At 39.5% G+C, this 18,652-nt stretch overlaps 5 protein-coding genes across 5 annotated transcripts; all 5 read right to left on the minus strand.

The window, feature by feature from the left end:
• Nucleotides 1-214: 214 nt before the first annotated feature.
• Nucleotides 215-679, minus strand: LOC141651272 (uncharacterized). Its single transcript, XM_074458991.1, has one exon. It carries the CDS (start codon nucleotides 677-679, stop codon nucleotides 215-217), a length of 465 nt encoding a protein of 154 aa, XP_074315092.1.
• A 145-nt stretch (nucleotides 680-824) lies between these two features.
• Nucleotides 825-1,358, minus strand: LOC141651273 (uncharacterized). The gene has a single exon (XM_074458992.1). The coding sequence runs from the start codon at nucleotides 1,356-1,358 to the stop codon at nucleotides 825-827; it is 534 nt and encodes a 177-aa protein (XP_074315093.1).
• A 2,674-nt stretch (nucleotides 1,359-4,032) lies between these two features.
• Nucleotides 4,033-4,605, minus strand: LOC141651274 (uncharacterized). The gene has a single exon (XM_074458993.1). It carries the CDS (start codon nucleotides 4,603-4,605, stop codon nucleotides 4,033-4,035), a length of 573 nt encoding a protein of 190 aa, XP_074315094.1.
• A 66-nt stretch (nucleotides 4,606-4,671) lies between these two features.
• Nucleotides 4,672-5,376, minus strand: LOC141651275 (uncharacterized). Its single transcript, XM_074458994.1, has one exon. The coding sequence runs from the start codon at nucleotides 5,374-5,376 to the stop codon at nucleotides 4,672-4,674; it is 705 nt and encodes a 234-aa protein (XP_074315095.1).
• An 8,653-nt stretch (nucleotides 5,377-14,029) lies between these two features.
• On the minus strand, nucleotides 14,030-18,445 carry LOC141653327 (serine carboxypeptidase-like 45). The gene is made up of 10 exons (XM_074461051.1): nucleotides 17,975-18,445; nucleotides 17,045-17,146; nucleotides 16,836-16,931; nucleotides 16,494-16,586; nucleotides 16,298-16,377; nucleotides 15,486-15,770; nucleotides 15,267-15,391; nucleotides 14,911-15,003; nucleotides 14,708-14,825; nucleotides 14,030-14,536 (listed from the first exon to the last, which is right to left on the minus strand). Exons 1-10 carry the CDS (start codon nucleotides 18,219-18,221, stop codon nucleotides 14,387-14,389), a joined length of 1,389 nt encoding a protein of 462 aa, XP_074317152.1. The 5' UTR covers nucleotides 18,222-18,445; the 3' UTR covers nucleotides 14,030-14,386.
• Nucleotides 18,446-18,652: the final 207 nt, after the last annotated feature.

Raw genomic sequence — 18,652 nt, forward strand, 5'->3', positions numbered from 1 at the left:
CGCACAAAAGCCCTCGGTGTTATCTGATATGAACTGGGATCCATTGTCGCATATGATTTCGGATGGTATCCCAAACCTGCTTATGATGTTACGTTTTATGAAAGAGATCACCTGCCGTTCTTTTACTTCCGTCATTGCCTCTGCTTCAATCCACTTTGAAAAATAATCAGTCATGACTAGCATATACACCCTGTTTCCTGGGGCTCTAGGCAGCTTACCCACTATATCCATGCCCCACCATGAATGGCCATGGAGAGATAATTAGATGCATTGGCTCCGCCGCCTGGTAGATTGCTAGGGCCGCCTTTTGACATGATTCACGTCGTTTGGCATGGTTAACGGCATCTGCACGCATGGTGGGCCAGAAATATCCCTGTCTCAAAATTTTGTTAGACAGACTTCGTCCACCGGCGTGGTTCCTACATTCTCCACCATGTACGTCATGCAGCACTGTCCCTGCCTCCTTTCTGCTCAAGCACCTGAGGCATGGTCCTGCCAGTGATTTCCCAAAAAGAATGTTATCGATTAAGATATACCTGGAGGCTTTTATCCTGAAACTTTGCGCTTCCTTTCTATCCTCGGGGAGCGTTCCATCCCTTAGCCAATTTATGTACGGCACTCTCCAATCTGGATCCTGCTGTTCTTCACTGGAAACCAGTGGTCCTGGCCTCCCGCGCATATTGTACGTGTATCGCTTCATCACACGGATCCTGGTCTGGCTCCTTCTGAATGGCCGGGGTCAACACATGGGTGATAGGTATATTTGATAACTCTGTGGGCTGGAAGGTGGCCCCTAACGTGGCTAGGGCATCTGCTTCTACGTTCTAATCTCGTGGAACCTGAGTTATTTTGAACGACCTAAACTTTGATTTTTGCTCTGTGGCTATCTTCAGGTAAGCCACCATCTTTGAATCACGTGCCACGTATTCGTTGTTTACATGATTCACCACAAGTAAGGAATCGCTAAACACCCTCAGGTTCCTCACCTTAAGCCCCAGCGCCATCTGCATCCCTAGTATTAGGGCTTCATACTCGGCTTCGTTGTTGGTTGCTTTGAACTCACATCTGACAGCTTGCACTATCATATCACCTTTAGGTGATCGCAGGACTAAACCTACACCAGCCCCTCTCGCGTTTGAGGCTACATCGATGTATAAGGTCCATATTCCACTATCCTGATTCCCCATTATTGTCAGCATTCCCTTTTCTGCCTCCCCACGGGTATCAGGGCAGAAGTCGGAAACGAAATCTGCTAAGGCTTGAGACTTTGTCGCCGTTCTGGGTTCGAATTGCAAGTCATACCCACTAAGATGTACCGACCATTTAGTCATTCTCCCTGAGAGTTCGGGCTTCCTCATGATAGTTTTTAGCGGGTAATTGGTTATGACGTGGATGATGTGATATTCAAAGTATGGTCGCAGTTTATAGGAAGCAGTAACCAAAGCCAATGCTAGTTTCTCGAAGGAAGTGTACCTAGTTTCTGCAGGAAGCAGAGATTTGCTGATGTAATACACAGGATATTGTACTCCTTCTTATTCTTTGACCAAGACCGCGCTTACAGCTACTTCCGTAACTGATAGATATAGCAATAGAGGCTCCCCTTGCTCTGGCTTCACGAGTAATGGTGGCGTGCTTAGATAGTTTTTAAGTTCCGTGAATGCTTTCTCGTGTTCCTTGGTCCATTCGAATTTTTGACTCTTTCTCAGTATATCATAGAACAGCTTGCATCTATCCGAAGCCCTTGATATGAACTTGTTTAGGGCCGCCACCTTCCCTTCTAGCCTTTGCACATCTTTTGGTTTCTGCGGTGATTCCAGCTGGAGTATTGCTTTTATCTGCTCATTGCTTGCTTCAATTTCTCTATGGGTCACCATGTATCCTAAGAATTTTCCTGAGGATACTCCAAACGAACACTTGGACGGATTAAGCTTCATTTTAAACTCCCTTAATGTCTGGAAGGTGTCTGCCAAGTGTTCCATATGCATTCCTGCTTTTTTGGACTTTACTACCATGTCATCTATGTATACTTCCATTGTCTTCCCTATTTGTTGCTTGAACATTTTATTTACCAACCGTTGGTAAGTGGACCCGGCTTTCTTTAGGCCAAAGGACATGACGTTGTAACAATATATACCTCTTTCTGACATGAATGCCGTTTTTTCTTGATCTTGTGGATGCATCTTGATCTGATTTTAACCGCTCCAGGCGTCAAGAAAAGTAAGTACTTCGTGTCCAGCGGTGGCATCTACCATTGTTGTTGGAGCTTGTGTCCTCCACAAATTATTGTGATAACATTTGTAAATCTCTTACAGGTTCACAAGGGTATACTTCGTATTTTAATCAGTTGATTAACGATTACCTAATAACGGTTGGCTTGCTAGAAAGTTTGACATTATTATCATACAGATGACGGTGATCAACTGGTCCCTAAAGGTCACACCTATAGGATGTGTTTGAGAGATGTGAATATAATCACATTGATGCCTTATATGACTAAACAGTTAGTCAATGTGTTGATGAGACAATTATTTAATGAAGATTAAATAATATTAGTTGAAACGAATTAACTGTCAATTCGTAAATTGAATATAATAAGTTATATTTAATTAAATGTATGTAATGTTAGCTTGGACGAATTAATCTGTTAATTCGTAATTAAATGTAATCGGTTATATTTAATATCAACAAGATGAATGTGTCATAGTGGTAATAGTGAGGGTACTCAAACCAAGAGGTCATGGGTTCGATCCTCACTAGATGACAATTTACACATTTTATACATTTTTGGAATAACCGAAAATAAGAGAAATAACTCTCTTAATTTCGGTAAATTGGGCCAAAATTATGGAAAAGAAAATCCACGCTATTTCTCCATATACTCGGTTGTTATAAGGGGAGATGAGTGAATTTTCTTAACCTAATTCTTTTCCCAATTCTTGCCTCCTCTCATCGGAAGTACACAAAAAAAAAAACCTAAAAATTAATCAGTGATTTTTGGATCGATTCTAGCAAAATCAAAGGGCATTTCGCATATCGTCTTGGGTGCAACTGATAGGCGAATATCAACTTTGATATTGTTCTTAGGCCGTTTTTGCTAGGACCAAAGGTTATTTCTTAATCTTTTACAATATTGTTTATGCAATTTAATTTTATGACTAGCTTTCATCATCTTATAAATTCATTATAGTCCTTAAATTAAAGGGATGCATACAGATAAATCCCACAATTGCATCGATATGCAGTAGTGGGAATGGGTCTTTGGGACAAGCTTTGTTCAAATCTGTGAAGTCTACGCATACTCTCCATTTTCCGTTTTTCTTGGGCACAACTACCACATTAGAAAGCCATTCAGGGTAGCTAACTTCTCTAATTTTACCTGCTACCAAGAGACTGTCTACTTCTTTGTTAATGACTTCGTTTCATTTTGCCGCGAACTTTCTTCTTTTCTGCTGTACCGGGGTGCAGCCTGGGTTCACGCTTAACTTGTGCAAAATAACGGATGGATCTATACCTACCATATCGTCGTGGGACCAAGCAAAACAGTCCATGTTGGTTTTCAGAAATTGAGTCAGCTGGCTGCGTAGCTTTTCACTGCAAGTTTCTCCAATTAATACTGTCCTGTCCGGGTGCTCCTCGTCCAGGTGGACCTGGTCTAGTTCCTCTGAGGGAGGCTCCTTGTATTCTTTCGAGGTGCCTCGGTCCTGTAATTGCTATGAGAGAAGCCTGGTTGTAGCTTTGAGGGCTTGAGCGTAGCAGTTCCTGGATTCCTCTCGATCCCCTTTTACTGTGACCGTACCCCATGGTGTTGAGAACTTGAGACACTGATGATATGTTGAGGGCACCACCTTCATCTGATGCAGCCATGGTCTTCCTAGTATCACGTTGTAAGTGGTTGGACCCTCAATGACTAAGTATCTTACCAGTTTGTTAACTCCTTCAATATACGTTGGGATGGTTATCTCACCTACCGAATGTGCAGTCTCACCACTGAATCCCACCAGGGGTACAGATTTCTTTATCAGGTTCTATTTATCAAAACCCATGGTTGGTTTCCAGTATAATGACGTTCACAGAACTCCCTGTATCCACTAATGATTTTCGTGCGGTGCAATTGCCAATGGATAACGTTATAGTTAGGGCATCGTCATGTTGCTCTGCGCCGCTTTCTATGTCGGTTTCGTCGAAAGTTACCGGGGGTAAATTGCTCTGGCTTACCCTGTATGAAGTTTCTTGATGATTTCCTTTACTTTCGGTGGCTTTCCTCTTAGCGGCGGAATATGTCAAACCCGATAGCTCGGATCCGTCTGTTATCACGTTAATAATTTTCGTGCATATGGGTGGGGCAGAAGGAAGCACCTGGTTCGCTGCTTCTCTCATGTCCTGCTTGCCCCCACGTGATAACAGGTGGTCCAAGTTTCCCCTGCGTATCTGGAACTTAACTTCCATGCGCAGCCTGTAGCAGTCTTCTGTCCTGTGCCCTATGTCCTGATGCCATTCACATCTCTTGATGCTGTCTCTGTCGTCGTTGGGTCGATTCTGAGTGGGAGGCTTTGGCCACCTCACCTGATCACCTAAGCCTCTTAGTGCTTTCAGCAACCCTTCCATTCCCGTGTTGAATCCGTACTCAGATAGCTTAGGAGGATGCTGGGAGTCGTCCACTTGCTGGGTTTTTTATGCTACTCTGCTAATATTGGGTCTGCGGTATGGCTTAGCTCGTTCGTCTTTCTTCTCTATTGAGATTTTCCTGATAGGTTTGTCGAAGTTTGTTATTCCCTTTCTAGCTTGTATGTCTTCTTCCAACCTTAATGCCGCTGTAGCTCTCTGCTGGACTTCTTCGAATCTCTCACAAGGGTACATCGTTAATTCTTTGTAGAGGTCCGATTCCTTATCCAAGCCCTGCCTGAAGGCCTTGATGGCCGTGGACGTGTCGCAGCCTCGTATTGAGACTTTCTCTGCGTTGAACCTTGTGACATAATCTTTGATTGATTCACCTATTTCCTGAACAATCCTATACAGATCGCTTGGCTGCTTTGGTGTTCTCCGGCTGCTGGAGAACTGCTGATTGAAGGCGTTGACCAAATCGGTGAATGATGATATGGTTCCGTTAGGCAAGCCAACGAACCATTGTAGTGCTGCTCCGGTTAGGGTTGAACCAAATCCTTTACACATGCATGCCTCCTTCGAGGCTCCTGTGGCAGTGGTAACCATCATCTTTTGCTTAAATTGGCTAATATGATCGCAGGGGTCTGTGGTTCCATCGAAGAGGGTCATTGTTGGGACGTTAAATCCTTTTGGTAAGGCCACTGTAGCTATATCGTCAGTAAAAGGTGAGTCAACGTAGCTTTCCGGTGCAGCCATCTCCATAGGCAGCGGCATTCTTGGGACCCTCCGGAGGAGGCTTCGTAGTTCCTGGTATTGCTGTTCTATATATGTCTATCTCCCGGCGGGTCGCAGATGCTCCTGTGACTGACGTTCTGCCACTCGTATGAAGTTCTGTTGTCCTAAGACTACCGGTTGGTGCATTTGTGATGCTGCTGCAGCCGGGCCGCTTTCCCAGGTATACTCAGCTTGATTTGTAACTTAAGCCCTTATCGCCGGGATCGCAGCTGCCGCTCTGCTCTGCTGGCGTCCTTCTGCATCCGACGTGGGTGTTGGCTCATGGCTTGCTGGCTCATCGTCTGGTGTCAATGTTCCTAGTCCTGTTGGGACCAGGCCTCCTCTTGGCTGCGGTGTTATGTCCATATCCAATCTAAGTGCTACATCGCGTGGCAGCACCCGCGTCTGCCTCCGATCCCTATTTTCTCCTGGTGATCCCCTGGATCTATCTTCCTGCATCCAAGGGGCTGAATTAGTGGCATGGCTTCTTAACTCGTTGATCTGTGCTCGGAGGAGATTGTTGTCCTCTTCCATCTGGGATCTCATGCTCCTGTTCTCGTTTTGCATTGCTCGGATTGTCTTTGCTAAAGTGTCCAATCCGCTTATCATGATGCTGGTGGGACTCGGAGGAGCGTGAGTTTGTTGTCTGGAGTGTCCCTCTTTCTCAGGTTGCGGGATTCCTTGCCGTCCCTGGACTGCTCCTTATTCTTTATCCTGGGTTCTCTCTGACGACGGGTTTGCTGCCGCCTGGGAGCTTTGACTCTGCTTGACGGCTGGTATCTGGACGGCACTGGTGGGCTGAATCGGGTTCGCGCCTGCTGCTGCTGCCGAGGGAGATGGTGCCCGTGTTGCTGCCGAGGGGGATGGTGCCCGTGTTGCTGGGGCACCGTTGGTGTTGCTTGAGTTGGTTTCTTGGTGTCCGGACATGTTATGCTTGCTGTGTAGACTGGCTAACGAAGACGAACACTATGCCCCACGGTGGGCGCCAAACTGTTTTGGTAAATTTCTACCAATTAGGGTTAAAGCGGTCTTAATGTTAGGTCTGTATTATGATTTGTTTGTTTGTTGTATGATAATTTGAATGTGTGACGTAAATAAATAACACAAGCGATTTTGGTGACGCGGAAAACCCAATTTGGGAAACAACCGCGGTGGGAGACGGAATCCCACCAAGATTTTCACTATAATTCGTGTGGGAGTACAGTTCGTGTGTTATGCTATGGAGGCTAGGGTATAATTCTCGTATTTTTCGATGGTCTTTCTCCTTGGCATTGATGCCCTTTATATAGTGAAGCTCGCTCAGCTAGGGTTCCTTGCTTTTCTTCCAAGTTATTCCTAATTTGACACAGAATAGGATTTTCCTCCATTGGATATGATAAGTGATAGAGTTTCCATATACTTCTTCCATACGGATCCAAAGCCCACACCTTGCGCTGCACGCTGATGCCGCCACCCTAGCTCCCTGACGCCCTGCGTCCCACACTGCTTCCAGACTCGCTACCCCAGATCAGCCCATATCCAGATTTTGGGCCTAACATGCTTCCACTTTTATCTAATCTCAATAATTCAGAGTTAATTATTTAGAGGATATTCACAAACTAATTTTAATCATCCTATCTTCTATTATATGAAAAAAGACTTTCGAGACACTTGACTCATTGAGATGGTCTACACAACTTGCTCTTACATATTTACATTCATTATCTTTGGGCTCTAAGTTATAGTTGAGTAAAGCAACATTGCTTTGATTTATATATTCTCCTACTCCTTATTTTATCTAATATGGGGTTGTGTCTTATGTGCGTAATTGAGATGCATCTTTGCACTATGCTCTTTCCAGGGCTCTTAGTTGTTTGTGTTGTGGTCTGCTAATTTCGTTTCGCTTATTGATGATGTAAAGGTGTGCTGCGACTACACAAGATGGACAAGAACGCGTCTGTGGTTCGAGAATAGAAGAAAAAATGGGTCAAATCGTGGAGGATGCTCCAAAACTATTGGCCCGTTTACATATTGTCATGCCATGAACCGCTCTGTGCGTCCTATTGTGTGAAAGAACCTGTCCTCCGACTTCTATGACCTCTCTACTTCAATAATCCAAGCCCATTTTCGGCTCCGATTTTTAAATGGGGTCGTTTCAAATAGTAGGTTCCAATCTATTTCTGCTACTAATTGTTAATTGTTACGCTACTTATTCCTTACAGATGCCAGTTGTTTAATGCAATCGTATGTTTCAAATGCTGTTGTAGTAGTAGAGGTTAAACAGAAGGAGCTCAAACGGTTGACTGAAGAGGTGGTCATGCTATTTGAAAGGATCTGGAATGTCCTGGACTGGAATCTGGTTTACGATATCTGTCGAGCGCATGGAAGGGTTGTGGTTCTACCCCAAGAACAACACCTGTCTCTCAGAATTCTTCACGTTTATTGTGATCATTTAGATGTGCTTTATCAAGGACTTAAAGAAGAGATACTTCGAGAGCTTGACTCTTCACCTTCTTCTTATGACAGTTATAGTCGTTGAGTTAGTTCACTAAGGGGGTGTTCTTCATGTCCGACTAGGAATTGTCCTGGTTTCAGTTGCAAGTGTCTCTCCCTTCGTCTCATGGTTTTCGGTGTTATTGTAAAAAGTCAAGTCCTTTTAGATAACTTGGACCTCCTGCTTAGGTAATGTGTTAGTTAATGTGTTTTACTTCCCATGGTATTTCCTTTCTAAATATAGCGACTTGGGTTTAATATAGGCATTAAGATGGCGTCTACAGTTGTCAAGTTTCAATACATATTTAGTTTCAGGCCATTCAAATACTACCTCAAAGCCCAGGGAGAGAAATGTTTGTTTAATAGGGAAGTTCACCGTCAATCATGGGAACCGGTTGAACGGGCCATGGCGTGGCGGCTACTGTTCACATAGGTAGCACAGGCACTCCTCCTAATCGGCCTCCCCGTGTCGGACCCACGTCAAAACGTATAAATTACAAATGTCTGTTTAATAGCAGTAAGAGGATTATGCATCTGATGTATTACCTCCAATTCTATAGTTTTTGAGTATTCTAATCAAGTTTTTGAGTTTTATTTTAAAGTTTTTGAGTTTTACTATAAAGTTTCAGAGTTTATTCACTTAAAAATTAAGCTCTAAAAAATTACAATAAAACTCAAAAATATTACATATTAGTTTAGTTAAATTTGAGTTTTGACGGAAAAAATATTAAAATCTAACTTATAAACTTTAATATGCTCAAAGAAATATACATATGCTCAAAAACAAATAAAGTTTGAGGCAATAAGCTCAAAAAAAAATACATATATGCTCAAAAAATAAAAAAGTTGGATGTAGTACATCCGATGTATGTTCCTTTTTAGGGAGAGGCAGGTTATTGGATTCACAAAATATAAATTAGAAGAGGGATTTTGTTTCTTTAATGAAGTTCGGCTCAATAGTTCTGTATCAGATTGATCACTCAACCCTTAAATTCGATTCTGTAGCACATAGTCAACTTGATTTATTCAAAGAGAAGAAGAAAAAGGTGCAAATTGTCAAAGGAGTTAAAGAGAGCATTGGAGTTGGAAGAGGCGAAGAAGGGTCCAAGGAACTCTGATATTGTGAAAACGCAGCGGACTTGGAAAGCGAACACTGACAGGACGATAAGATGCAAGTGCACGATAATCCCAGTCTGCTCCACAGAGTTTAGATATAGATAGGTTGTTGGAGACTACTGAAAACCTTAAGAAGGCAAGATATGGGAAGAGGAAGGTTAATCGTCGCCAAGTAAGGTTTGTTATTGAGTTCTTTGAACTGATGTTTAAGTTACTACTACTATTTTACTTCTCACTGTTGTAATTGAGATTGTGGGGCGGCGCTTTCCAGACGAATAAGCGAATGAAGAGAGTGAAACTATATGATGTAAATGTTATTTGTCAACAAGTGGGTCATTCGATAGTAGAAACCTTTGGACATGGTGGTAGACAAGCATCACAAATCGCCTCTTTCGTGATCTCAATTACAGGTTATAGATTTAATCACTTGAAAAGTTAGCTTGAAAAAAAAACCGATTATTTGAATAAATTTGTGGTAATTTGTAGCTCTGCAATTGAATACCAAGTAAAGCTCAAACCATGGCTGTCGAAGGAGATATGGTGGGTCTTGGTCTAAAGTTTAGATTTATGTTTCGACTTTCTGCAGTTGAATAGATTGCGAGATGGCAGTTGGTTAAGTAGATATGTTGGGGCTTCCGGTGGACAGAGAGAAACGACGTGACCAATGCTTGAGTATCATACTGGCTGCTTGCCAGAGCCGGTGGTGGTGAGTGGTGATGCAAGGTGGAACGTAACAGTGGAAGGCTGGAAGCTTAGTTTCAATCTCATGATTTTAATGGTGAGTATTATATGTTGAATTGTGCTAATTTTTCATCCTTGTTATAGTCATTTCACTATAAACTCCAAGATAACAAGCTAAAATGCAGCATGTTGTATTACACTTTCTCTATTGGATTTGGTTGTACGTTTCTTAAAGTCTCCTCACATATTGAACATATACAATCAAATGGAAAGAGGAATGAAGTAACACATATATATGCGGAATTGCAATGCAGAAGCTCCCATTTATTTCTCCATAGAACTTAAGTCTATGTCTATGCAATGTAACACATTTGATTGTATACGTTTCTTAAAGTCTTGGTAGATTAAGCGATGAATTTTCGATCCCATGTCGAAACAACAAGACTTTTCTTATCATGTCTCTCCTATTGTTAATAAATTATTGGATAGCTATAAGCTTACTAGCTTTGCATATGGTTAGGTGGGAAATAGGAAAAAAAAAATTATGGAGGCAGAATTAGGAAAAGGTAATTGAATTTTTTTTTTTTGGCTATGGAAAGGAAACTAGGTTGATCGTTCCTATATCATCCTTACTGATGAGAACGGTAAAAGGCAGGCTCAGAGTTCCAAAATACCAGGAAAACCAAATAAGAGGAAGAAGAACATGAAGGGCCAGAGCAAAGTGACTCTCAAAAGAGAAAGTCTAAAACACAACCCACATGAAAAAGTTCCAGAAAACAATGAGAGTTAAATTAGAGCACAAAAACATATATAGATCTAAAGATTTAAACTAAACATTACAAGAACAATATAAATAAGCCAAAAGACTGCACCTCAACAAAAGCAAAAGATAAAAAACTTCAAAGGTTCTGAGAATGGAATAGATTCCACAACCATTAAAAATCAGAAGAAAGAAGCACAAATTTCAAATCTTCATTTATTAACATCATTAAATTGGAAGGGAGGTAGCTGTGTAGTGTGTTTGTTGGAATTGCTGGATTTCCTTTGTTTGTTCACATAATTATGTTGCCAACCCCATAATTATGCAGATTTGTGCCTGAGTGGAAGGTCAAATTTAGAAAATGTCCCATAGAAATCGTTGTTTATCGTTGAATAATGAACACAAGATGCCTGCATTTTCCTGCTCACCTAGCTCATTTTATGCAGAGTATCTACTCATCTTTAGTCGTGAAATGGGTTAATTTGTAGATATGAAAACGACCAGAATCAAGAGGCCACCAGGATCAAATCAGTGCGACTTCGGTTCATTACTGGTACTGAATATTGCTACTGCTCCTGCTCGCTCTAACAATCTCAGGTGCGTTGTCTTCAGGTTTTCTGTGCACTTCCGTCTAACAGTAGGAGAATAACGGACGGACTTACGGTTCATGTTTGAGACAAAATTAGTAGTAAAATGATGTTTTTAAAGGATTGTTAGGGAGAATGGTGACCCTAATTGAAAAATCGTACTATTGTATTTTTGTAGCTTATTTAGGTGAGGAAGAAGATATTCAATTTGCTAAGGAGAATGGTCGAAATTTATGTTTCAGTACTTTCTTTTGTAAATTTTTGTAAATTTTAATTTAATCTGATTCTAAAAATGTTCGTGCTTGAAGGCAAATGTACTCCTCGAGCCGTTGAACCGTCTACAGTAAGGCCAAAGGAGAACATGCCAAGGAATGAAGTGAAAGATGATAGTGACAAAGATGTAGATCACTCTAATTAACTATGATGGTGAATCTGCTGAACATGTTTTATTTTATTTTGTTTTACTTGGTGGGTTGTAACTTGTATACCTCCTTGGGTCATCTATGGTGTAATTTATATAGGAAGGAATGACGAGGTTACACGGTTACACATTTAAAGCATAATTAGCTTATTGTTATTTTTCATAACTGAGACTTGTTTTTCCAAAGTCAAATTACTCTCTTTAATCCTATCATTTGTTTAACTATTCCATTTTAGGATGTCTCCGTCATTTGTTTACCTTCAATATTAGGAAGATTTTTATAGCCACTTGTCATTCATTATAAACAATCACAAATGGTCCCATCCCCTTTCCTTAGTTTTTGTGCTAACACCTAAAAGTAAACAATTAACCAAGAGAGAGGGAGTATTTTATAAGAATAGGCAAACGACTGTCATTTGAATTGTCGATAGAATGAAAAAGCTGCCTAGCGCAAATACAATTGCCGCTTGTAGAAATGCGTGCTTGTCCAGAAACTTATATAGTTATATGTAGTGGTTGATGGGGATTCATGTGTTATGGATGGACAAGGGGGTTTGGAAAATGGAGATGCCACACATGGATTCAATATGTAGGCTTTAAAATATCACAAAATCTCATTGACAACGGGCGATATCCGTCACAAGCTTGTGACGGATACCGTTTTCTCTCACAAAATACCCATTGAGAGGTAAGTGGGAAGCACATGGGGGTGCCCCACCTTGTCCCCTTTCCCTTTTTGTGAGAGGTCTTCAGCTTGTGATGGGATTAGCCCGTCACAAGCAAGACGCTTTGTTAAAATATATACTTTAATAGTAAGCAGTTAGCAAAGCGCTAGCTTTGTTGACATTGCTTAACACAATAAGATTATTATTTTAAAAGTCAAATTCAATAATTAATATAATCGGAGATGAACATAACTAATTTGCAACATCATACATAATCTTCATTTAGATTATTAGTTAATCTAACCTTAGACGATTACTCTTTTTGTGTCGTTCATTTACTTACCTTTTTCGTTTTAAGATTATATTTTTACTATTAATAACTCTATCAATTTTCTGCTACTCTTTCACCAAAAAAAAAAAACTCTATCAATTTTGGGTGTTCTTCTGTATAGTTTTTTAAAAGGGAAAACTGCTTCCAAACATTGCTGCAAATAGAACTGCTATATTAATATTTTAGGGTTCCAACACTGCCCATTCCTATAACTGCTCACGAGTAATTCTACCGTCCTCCCGGAGGACGGGCGGTAGAATTTTTGAACTGCTCACTATGTCACTGGCATGGCATAACCTTTCAAACAATATTTATTTTGCTCATATTTTAATAGTTGTGTAACTGTGTTCGTCTGTTATGTAACTATATGAACTTGGTTTGTTCTTCTTAACGAAAGGTGAGCCAATTAATCACAACCGGAATCTGTTATGTACAACATAAAGCTACTTACATGTATGAAAAAACAATCAGGCATGAAACATCTTCGAAAACCAAAAGAATACCGCGCCCGGTAGGGTGCGGACCACCAACTAGTGTTAATAAAGACATACTCACAGTTACCCTCAGTTCCTCACATAACTTGATAACAACCCACCCGATAATAATTCGAAATGACGCGACCCGACCCAGCTTGAATTCTTCCAAACTTGGAGAACCGAACCCAAATTAACCTGATCCAAACCCAACCTGATTGGCCAGTTGTCATTTAGTAATTGGCCCCTCATCTTTCCTTAGTCTTTGTGCCAAAACCAAAGGACAATAATTGACCGGGATGGAGGGAGTAGAAGAATAATTCTAGCGCACAACAATTAGAGCCGCACTATTATACGGATCTGAGTGTTAGGTCATGATTCATGAATCATTATCATGTTCAAAAGATGAATATGGCGTAGATGCTTATGTTAAGGTGGATGTGCGACTATATAAGGAATGATTGACTTAGAAATGAGTTGATTGGGGAGAAGATGAAAGTGGCGCCAATAGAGGACAGGATGATGGAGAATATGCTAAGATCGTTTTGCCATGTGAGACCTGAGAAGGAGCCATATTGATTCAATCTTAGGAACATAAAAGGTTGTCCGGGGTAGAGGAACACCCCAAAATAAAAAAATGGGACGAAGGTGACTGAAAATGATGTGAAATTCTTTGGGATTAAAAGATGACGGAGAGAACACTATGAAGGTAAATGATTCATTTGGATGATGGAGTGAGATTTTTTTACTTGTTTTTTAGTATTGACTATTTATTTAAACTACTTATCCATTTTTAAATATTAATGCTTATATAATCAGTTACCGATAGTATTTCGATCTGGAGATAGTCCTTATTTCGCAGAAGTTATTTTGGCTCGAGTTCTTGTCAGTTATTGATAGTCTTCCTAAAAAGAGCATATGTAAATTTTATATCTACATTCTACACTAAACATACATTTACAATTTAAATGAAAGTTAATATCTAGTCTTACAACAAGAGCATGATAAAGAATTAAATAGTTTATATACAATTAAAAAAGTCTAAACCTCATGGTAGCACGAAACTTTCCCTAAAATTTTTTACCATGGAGGAATAAAGGACGAAAAATGGAGAATAAGGGAGACATCACAGAAGAGAATCACAATCTTTTATGTCAAAATACACACTCCTTTTATTATTCCTTTTGTACAAAACTTTTTTAAACACAAGACAATAGATGATGCACGCCTTTGATGAGCACCCAACCCAACACACACACACACATTAATTCTCACAAACAACTAATTCCAAAACTACCTTTCCTTCTTGCTTTTCCTTTCTTGAAAAGCCTCTTAAAAGGCCTTTGATTTTTGATGTTCCCTTTAACCTAACACACAACATCATCAACAACCTCAACCTGAACCTCAACCACCACTTTACATTTTACCATTGTCAACTCGGAAAATGACTCTATAATCTTTTTAAATGGAATTGAATGAAATGCATGTACTATTCGCGACTATGTTAAAACATCTCGGGAAGTGGTCTGCTTTCCAAGAATGACTTGAATAACACTAGCGACCGCTCTGGTTGTGAGAAGGGTACTTCGTGTGATGCCCCTCTTATGGTCGCGAATGACAATATATCACCATATGCTTCCGTCCATCCACCAACCTGTCATGTCACAACACATTGTAATTCTCTAGATTAGGCACATTATAATACGAAGCCAGAAAACTTAGGAACACCATTTCGCTTATTTCATCATATTCCGAGTATGTGGAATGACTGAATTTTACCTGTTTACAGTCACAAATTCAGCATACAAAAACTATGCTTGTTTACCTGTTGGCCAGCAAACCAAACTCTGTATGGAACGGTAGCGTTGAGTTTAAGCTCTTGAGCTAGTCGATTCACGAGTGTGCGACTTCCAGTCAGTGGAATGACTGAATCTTGATCCCCACTGTTTCGAATCATCCAAAACAGTCAGTATGCATTTACAGTCCTAGTAAGATACAACTGTTAGGCTAGAAAGCTTGTGTCTTTACCTGTACACCAAGACGGGGATTCTGTTCTTCACAAGTGAACCCACTATGGTGATTGTGGGTATCTGCACATCAAGGAGTTTATAGTCCAGAACACTGTCGATACAAAGATAATACAATATCATCAGTATCGTAACTATATTGCATAGCAGTTCACCCATTACTGCATCATGCTTCACTTTCAGAGCATGTACTAAGTAACAGCCGTTTTTAGTTTCTTCGAATTAGAAATTTACAAGTCACATAGTTTGGTAAGAGAAAGACAAACATTGAGTTTCGACTAATCCACGGTGGATATTGGTGTTAAATATTGGTTTCTTTCTTGATCTCAGAATAGGAGTACAGAATAAAAAAATTACTTGCTGCAAACTTCCCATCGTCGAACATTTACAAGCCGAGCATGGAGGGCCTTCTTCACATCTGGTCGATTCAAGTAGCTTACGGTCTCATCTTCTATACATACATCAACACTCTCACCAGTTTGCTGCAATTTGTAGCAAGCTCGTTAGTTATTATATAAATACTCAGGAAGCACAATTCTGAAGTCTGAACTGATTTTATGATAGAAAATGTTATACCTCCTGAGGGCTAATAATCTTCGATTGAGATAGCACTGAAGATATACAGACGTCGAGAGTGACATCATATTTGTCAACGAACCTGCTTGTTTCAGTCCCAACTTGCCTCATAACTTTGGAGCATATAGGAGATACAGACCCACTGTAATACTCTGTCACATATCGTGAATAATTGCAGGCCTTGGTGAATATGTTGTACGTTGAATCTGATATCAATCCATGAGACCAGAAGTATTCTGCCCTCGAGTTAAAATCTGTAGCGTATTCCAAAACTGGGTTCCCTAGCTGCGATACATTAAACCCTCGTCAACTTGTAATACTACACCAACTGAAATACATCACATACTAACTAACATGAGCTTTAACTAACCGATTGAGCTTCAATAGTTACCTTTACGAATATTATAGCCACAATACTATTAAAGCTGATACCTTAACTTCTAAGTCGCCTCACAATAACCAAATGTCCTAACTCGAGAAGAAGCCAAAGTCTCAACATGAATTGAGCCAACCAGCCAACTTGAATATGACTCCACCCAAAATGACATGACTACATTGAAACAATGACGTAACTAGCTAAGAACCGAAACAACCCCATACTGACCAGATTGACCTATAACAAACCCAAGCTCTAAGTCTCTAACTGACTAGAAGCGCAACAATACATGGAACGCGTTTGTCACATATGTTATTTATCACCTGCAAAATCTAAGTTCAGCTGAAAAAAAATCTACTCAATATCCTGGTGAATGAATGGTACTCCGTATACAGTAGCTTTCAAAATATGAAATTCTAGTAAATTCGATACTTACAGCAATCCCTTTGAGGTTGAACAACTTCTCCTTTTTGTTAAATTCCACTATGAGTTTTGCAAGTTGAGGAATATAATGGCCTGAGAAATGATAACCAGTCAGATGAATACCCTATGTTTACAAGTATAATTGTACTATATACTTTCACATGAAAGAGTTAGTCAACTAGTTTAGTAATGCACCTACTAAACATTACCTGCATAACTTTCCCCAGTTATGAAGAAATCTCTGTGTTTATACTGTGGAAACTTCTTAAACCATCTTTGTAAGAATATCAGATTGTCCCTGGCTACACACCGAAAACACCATACACAACTTAAAACATTAAGAATGATCATACTTTCACTCTAAGCTCCTATATAAGTGCTATGTTACTCCCACACATCAGTTTGGTTGTGTGTCGAGTATCTGAGGCAAAACACGATAGTTTGACACTTCATTTTAGACCAAAACGTTTACTATTTCCCACGAAATAAACGTGTCGGACACTTGGAGCCGAGTCAGGGTAACATAAGCTATAACTGACATTATTAATTACCTGTAACAGCATCACTGACTGAATCATAGCCAGTTATATCAGCTGAATAAGAGTAACCAACTCCCACAGGAGTCTCCAAATACAACATATTTGCTTCTGAAATAACAAAATTATATCAACAAAAGGTTAATTATTTCTGTAATAATTAATTAACATTAATTTAATAAGTAAACCCAAAAAGAACATTGCATTTTTGTAAAACTTTTTACCTTTGTTCCAACTATACTCATTTTTCACCAGCACATTTCTTTTTGGCCTGAATGGTCCATTCTCAGAAAATGCACCAACCCCAAGGGAAGAACAACCAGGACCTACTCCACAAAATATAATTAAAAATTTAATCTTTATATTGACAAACAAAAAGGAATATTTTTCTGAATTTCAGCTTTCTTCATAGACCTTTCTATGTAAAAACAACTAAAGTAACATTACTTAATAAGCTGAATATCCCCAATCCCAGAATTATTCATAATCAAACCTTTCTATGCCAAATATTCACATTCGAAACCGGCTTAGGCTTAAGGCGATCTTTTCCATGTTATATGGTTCATTATTTAATGATACTTACATTAAATATATGAAAATTGGATAGTTAGCCAGAATGAAAACTATAAAATTTTGCAAATTCTATTGTACCACTTTAAATGTGACCACTTTTTGATAAGGGTAAATAGTACTCCTTCCGTCCCGGTCAATTGTTGTCCTTTCGTTTTGGCACAAAGAACAAGAAATGAAGAAAAGGCCAATAATTAAATGACAAGTGGAATAAATTGAATGAGAATGATCAAATTGCTCATCAAGTTCATTCTTAAAATAGAAAGGATAACAAATGACCGAGACACCCAAAAATGGAAAAGGAGAACAAATGACTGGGAGTACTAAGTAGTGAACACTTTTTATGAGTCTTACTTTTTGCAAAACAAAAAAAAAAAAAAACACGGTAAAGCCCATCGTACAGGAAAATTGCTGATAAAAAAAATTTGTGCAAGACTTTTGAACCGTCTTAAAGCTCAAGAAAGCTTTTTCCATACGTTGCTCAGTGATTGATATTTATGATGAGTACGTTGAATAAGACGGTTTTAAGCAAGACTAACTGAAATTCAAAAAAGATAAAACTGAAAATTGAATAGCATTCAAACCTCCATTTAACCAAAGAACCAAGGGTTTAGTTTGAGGATCAACCTCAGCTTCAACAAAGTAGTAAAAGAGAGACTTATGCTTCTTATAATCCACACTAACATAACCAGCAAACTGTTGAAACCCAACTTGTGGTTGACCAGGTAAAACAGTAATTTTATCACTTACACTACTACTTACACATACTACATTAACAGTAAACAACCATAATCCCAGTAACAAAACAACCTTAGCAACTCCAACAACCATGTTTTTTTTAAAAAAATTCTAGAGAGATAATGAGAAGGGGTTTAGAGAGAGAATGAAGGAAGGAGGTGAAGTGGGTTGGGAAAATGTAGGAAGGAAGGATGAAGTTAAAAAATGAAGAAAGGTGTTGTCTTTTGTTATGATTACAGGGATAACTTTTTTTGAGAAGAGGAGTGGCAGGCCTAAGCAATGGAGTGAAGAAGGAATAGAGTTATTGGGTACAGTGTGAATTGTGGGGAGGTGGGTCACTCTACTCTTATGGTACCACACTTTCTATAGTAGGACGGTTTTACAGCGTGAGACGGTTTATCCGATTTAAGGAATAACGAGTATATAAATATTTCATTTATTGATACCGTGTATTAATACTCAATACGTAATTAGTATTTAGGTCATGTATGTTCTTTTTGCCTTAATTTCAACTCATTTTAGGT

Source organism: Silene latifolia, chromosome 4 (genome assembly GCF_048544455.1).
Source record: "Silene latifolia isolate original U9 population chromosome 4, ASM4854445v1, whole genome shotgun sequence".
Lineage (NCBI taxonomy): Eukaryota > Viridiplantae > Streptophyta > Magnoliopsida > Caryophyllales > Caryophyllaceae > Silene > Silene latifolia.

Bases quoted from the DNA above. Each gene is read 5' to 3' on its own strand.
- LOC141651273 (XM_074458992.1), bottom strand. From the start codon at position 1,358: ATGAGGAAGCCCGAACTCTCAGGGAGAATGACTAAATGGTCGGTACAT.
- LOC141651272 (XM_074458991.1), bottom strand. From the start codon at position 679: ATGCGCGGGAGGCCAGGACCACTGGTTTCCAGTGAAGAACAGCAGGAT.
- LOC141653327 (XM_074461051.1), bottom strand. From the start codon at position 18,221: ATGGTTGTTGGAGTTGCTAAGGTTGTTTTGTTACTGGGATTATGGTTG. The intron at 14,826-14,910 runs GTAAAGACACAA...GATTCGAAACAG, and splicing joins ATCCCCGTCTTGGTGTACAG to TGGGGATCAAGATTCAGTCA. The intron at 14,537-14,707 runs GTAAACAAGCAT...GTGACATGACAG, and splicing joins TTTGGTTTGCTGGCCAACAG to GTTGGTGGATGGACGGAAGC.
- LOC141651275 (XM_074458994.1), bottom strand. From the start codon at position 5,376: ATGCCGCTGCCTATGGAGATGGCTGCACCGGAAAGCTACGTTGACTCA.
- LOC141651274 (XM_074458993.1), bottom strand. From the start codon at position 4,605: ATGGAAGGGTTGCTGAAAGCACTAAGAGGCTTAGGTGATCAGGTGAGG.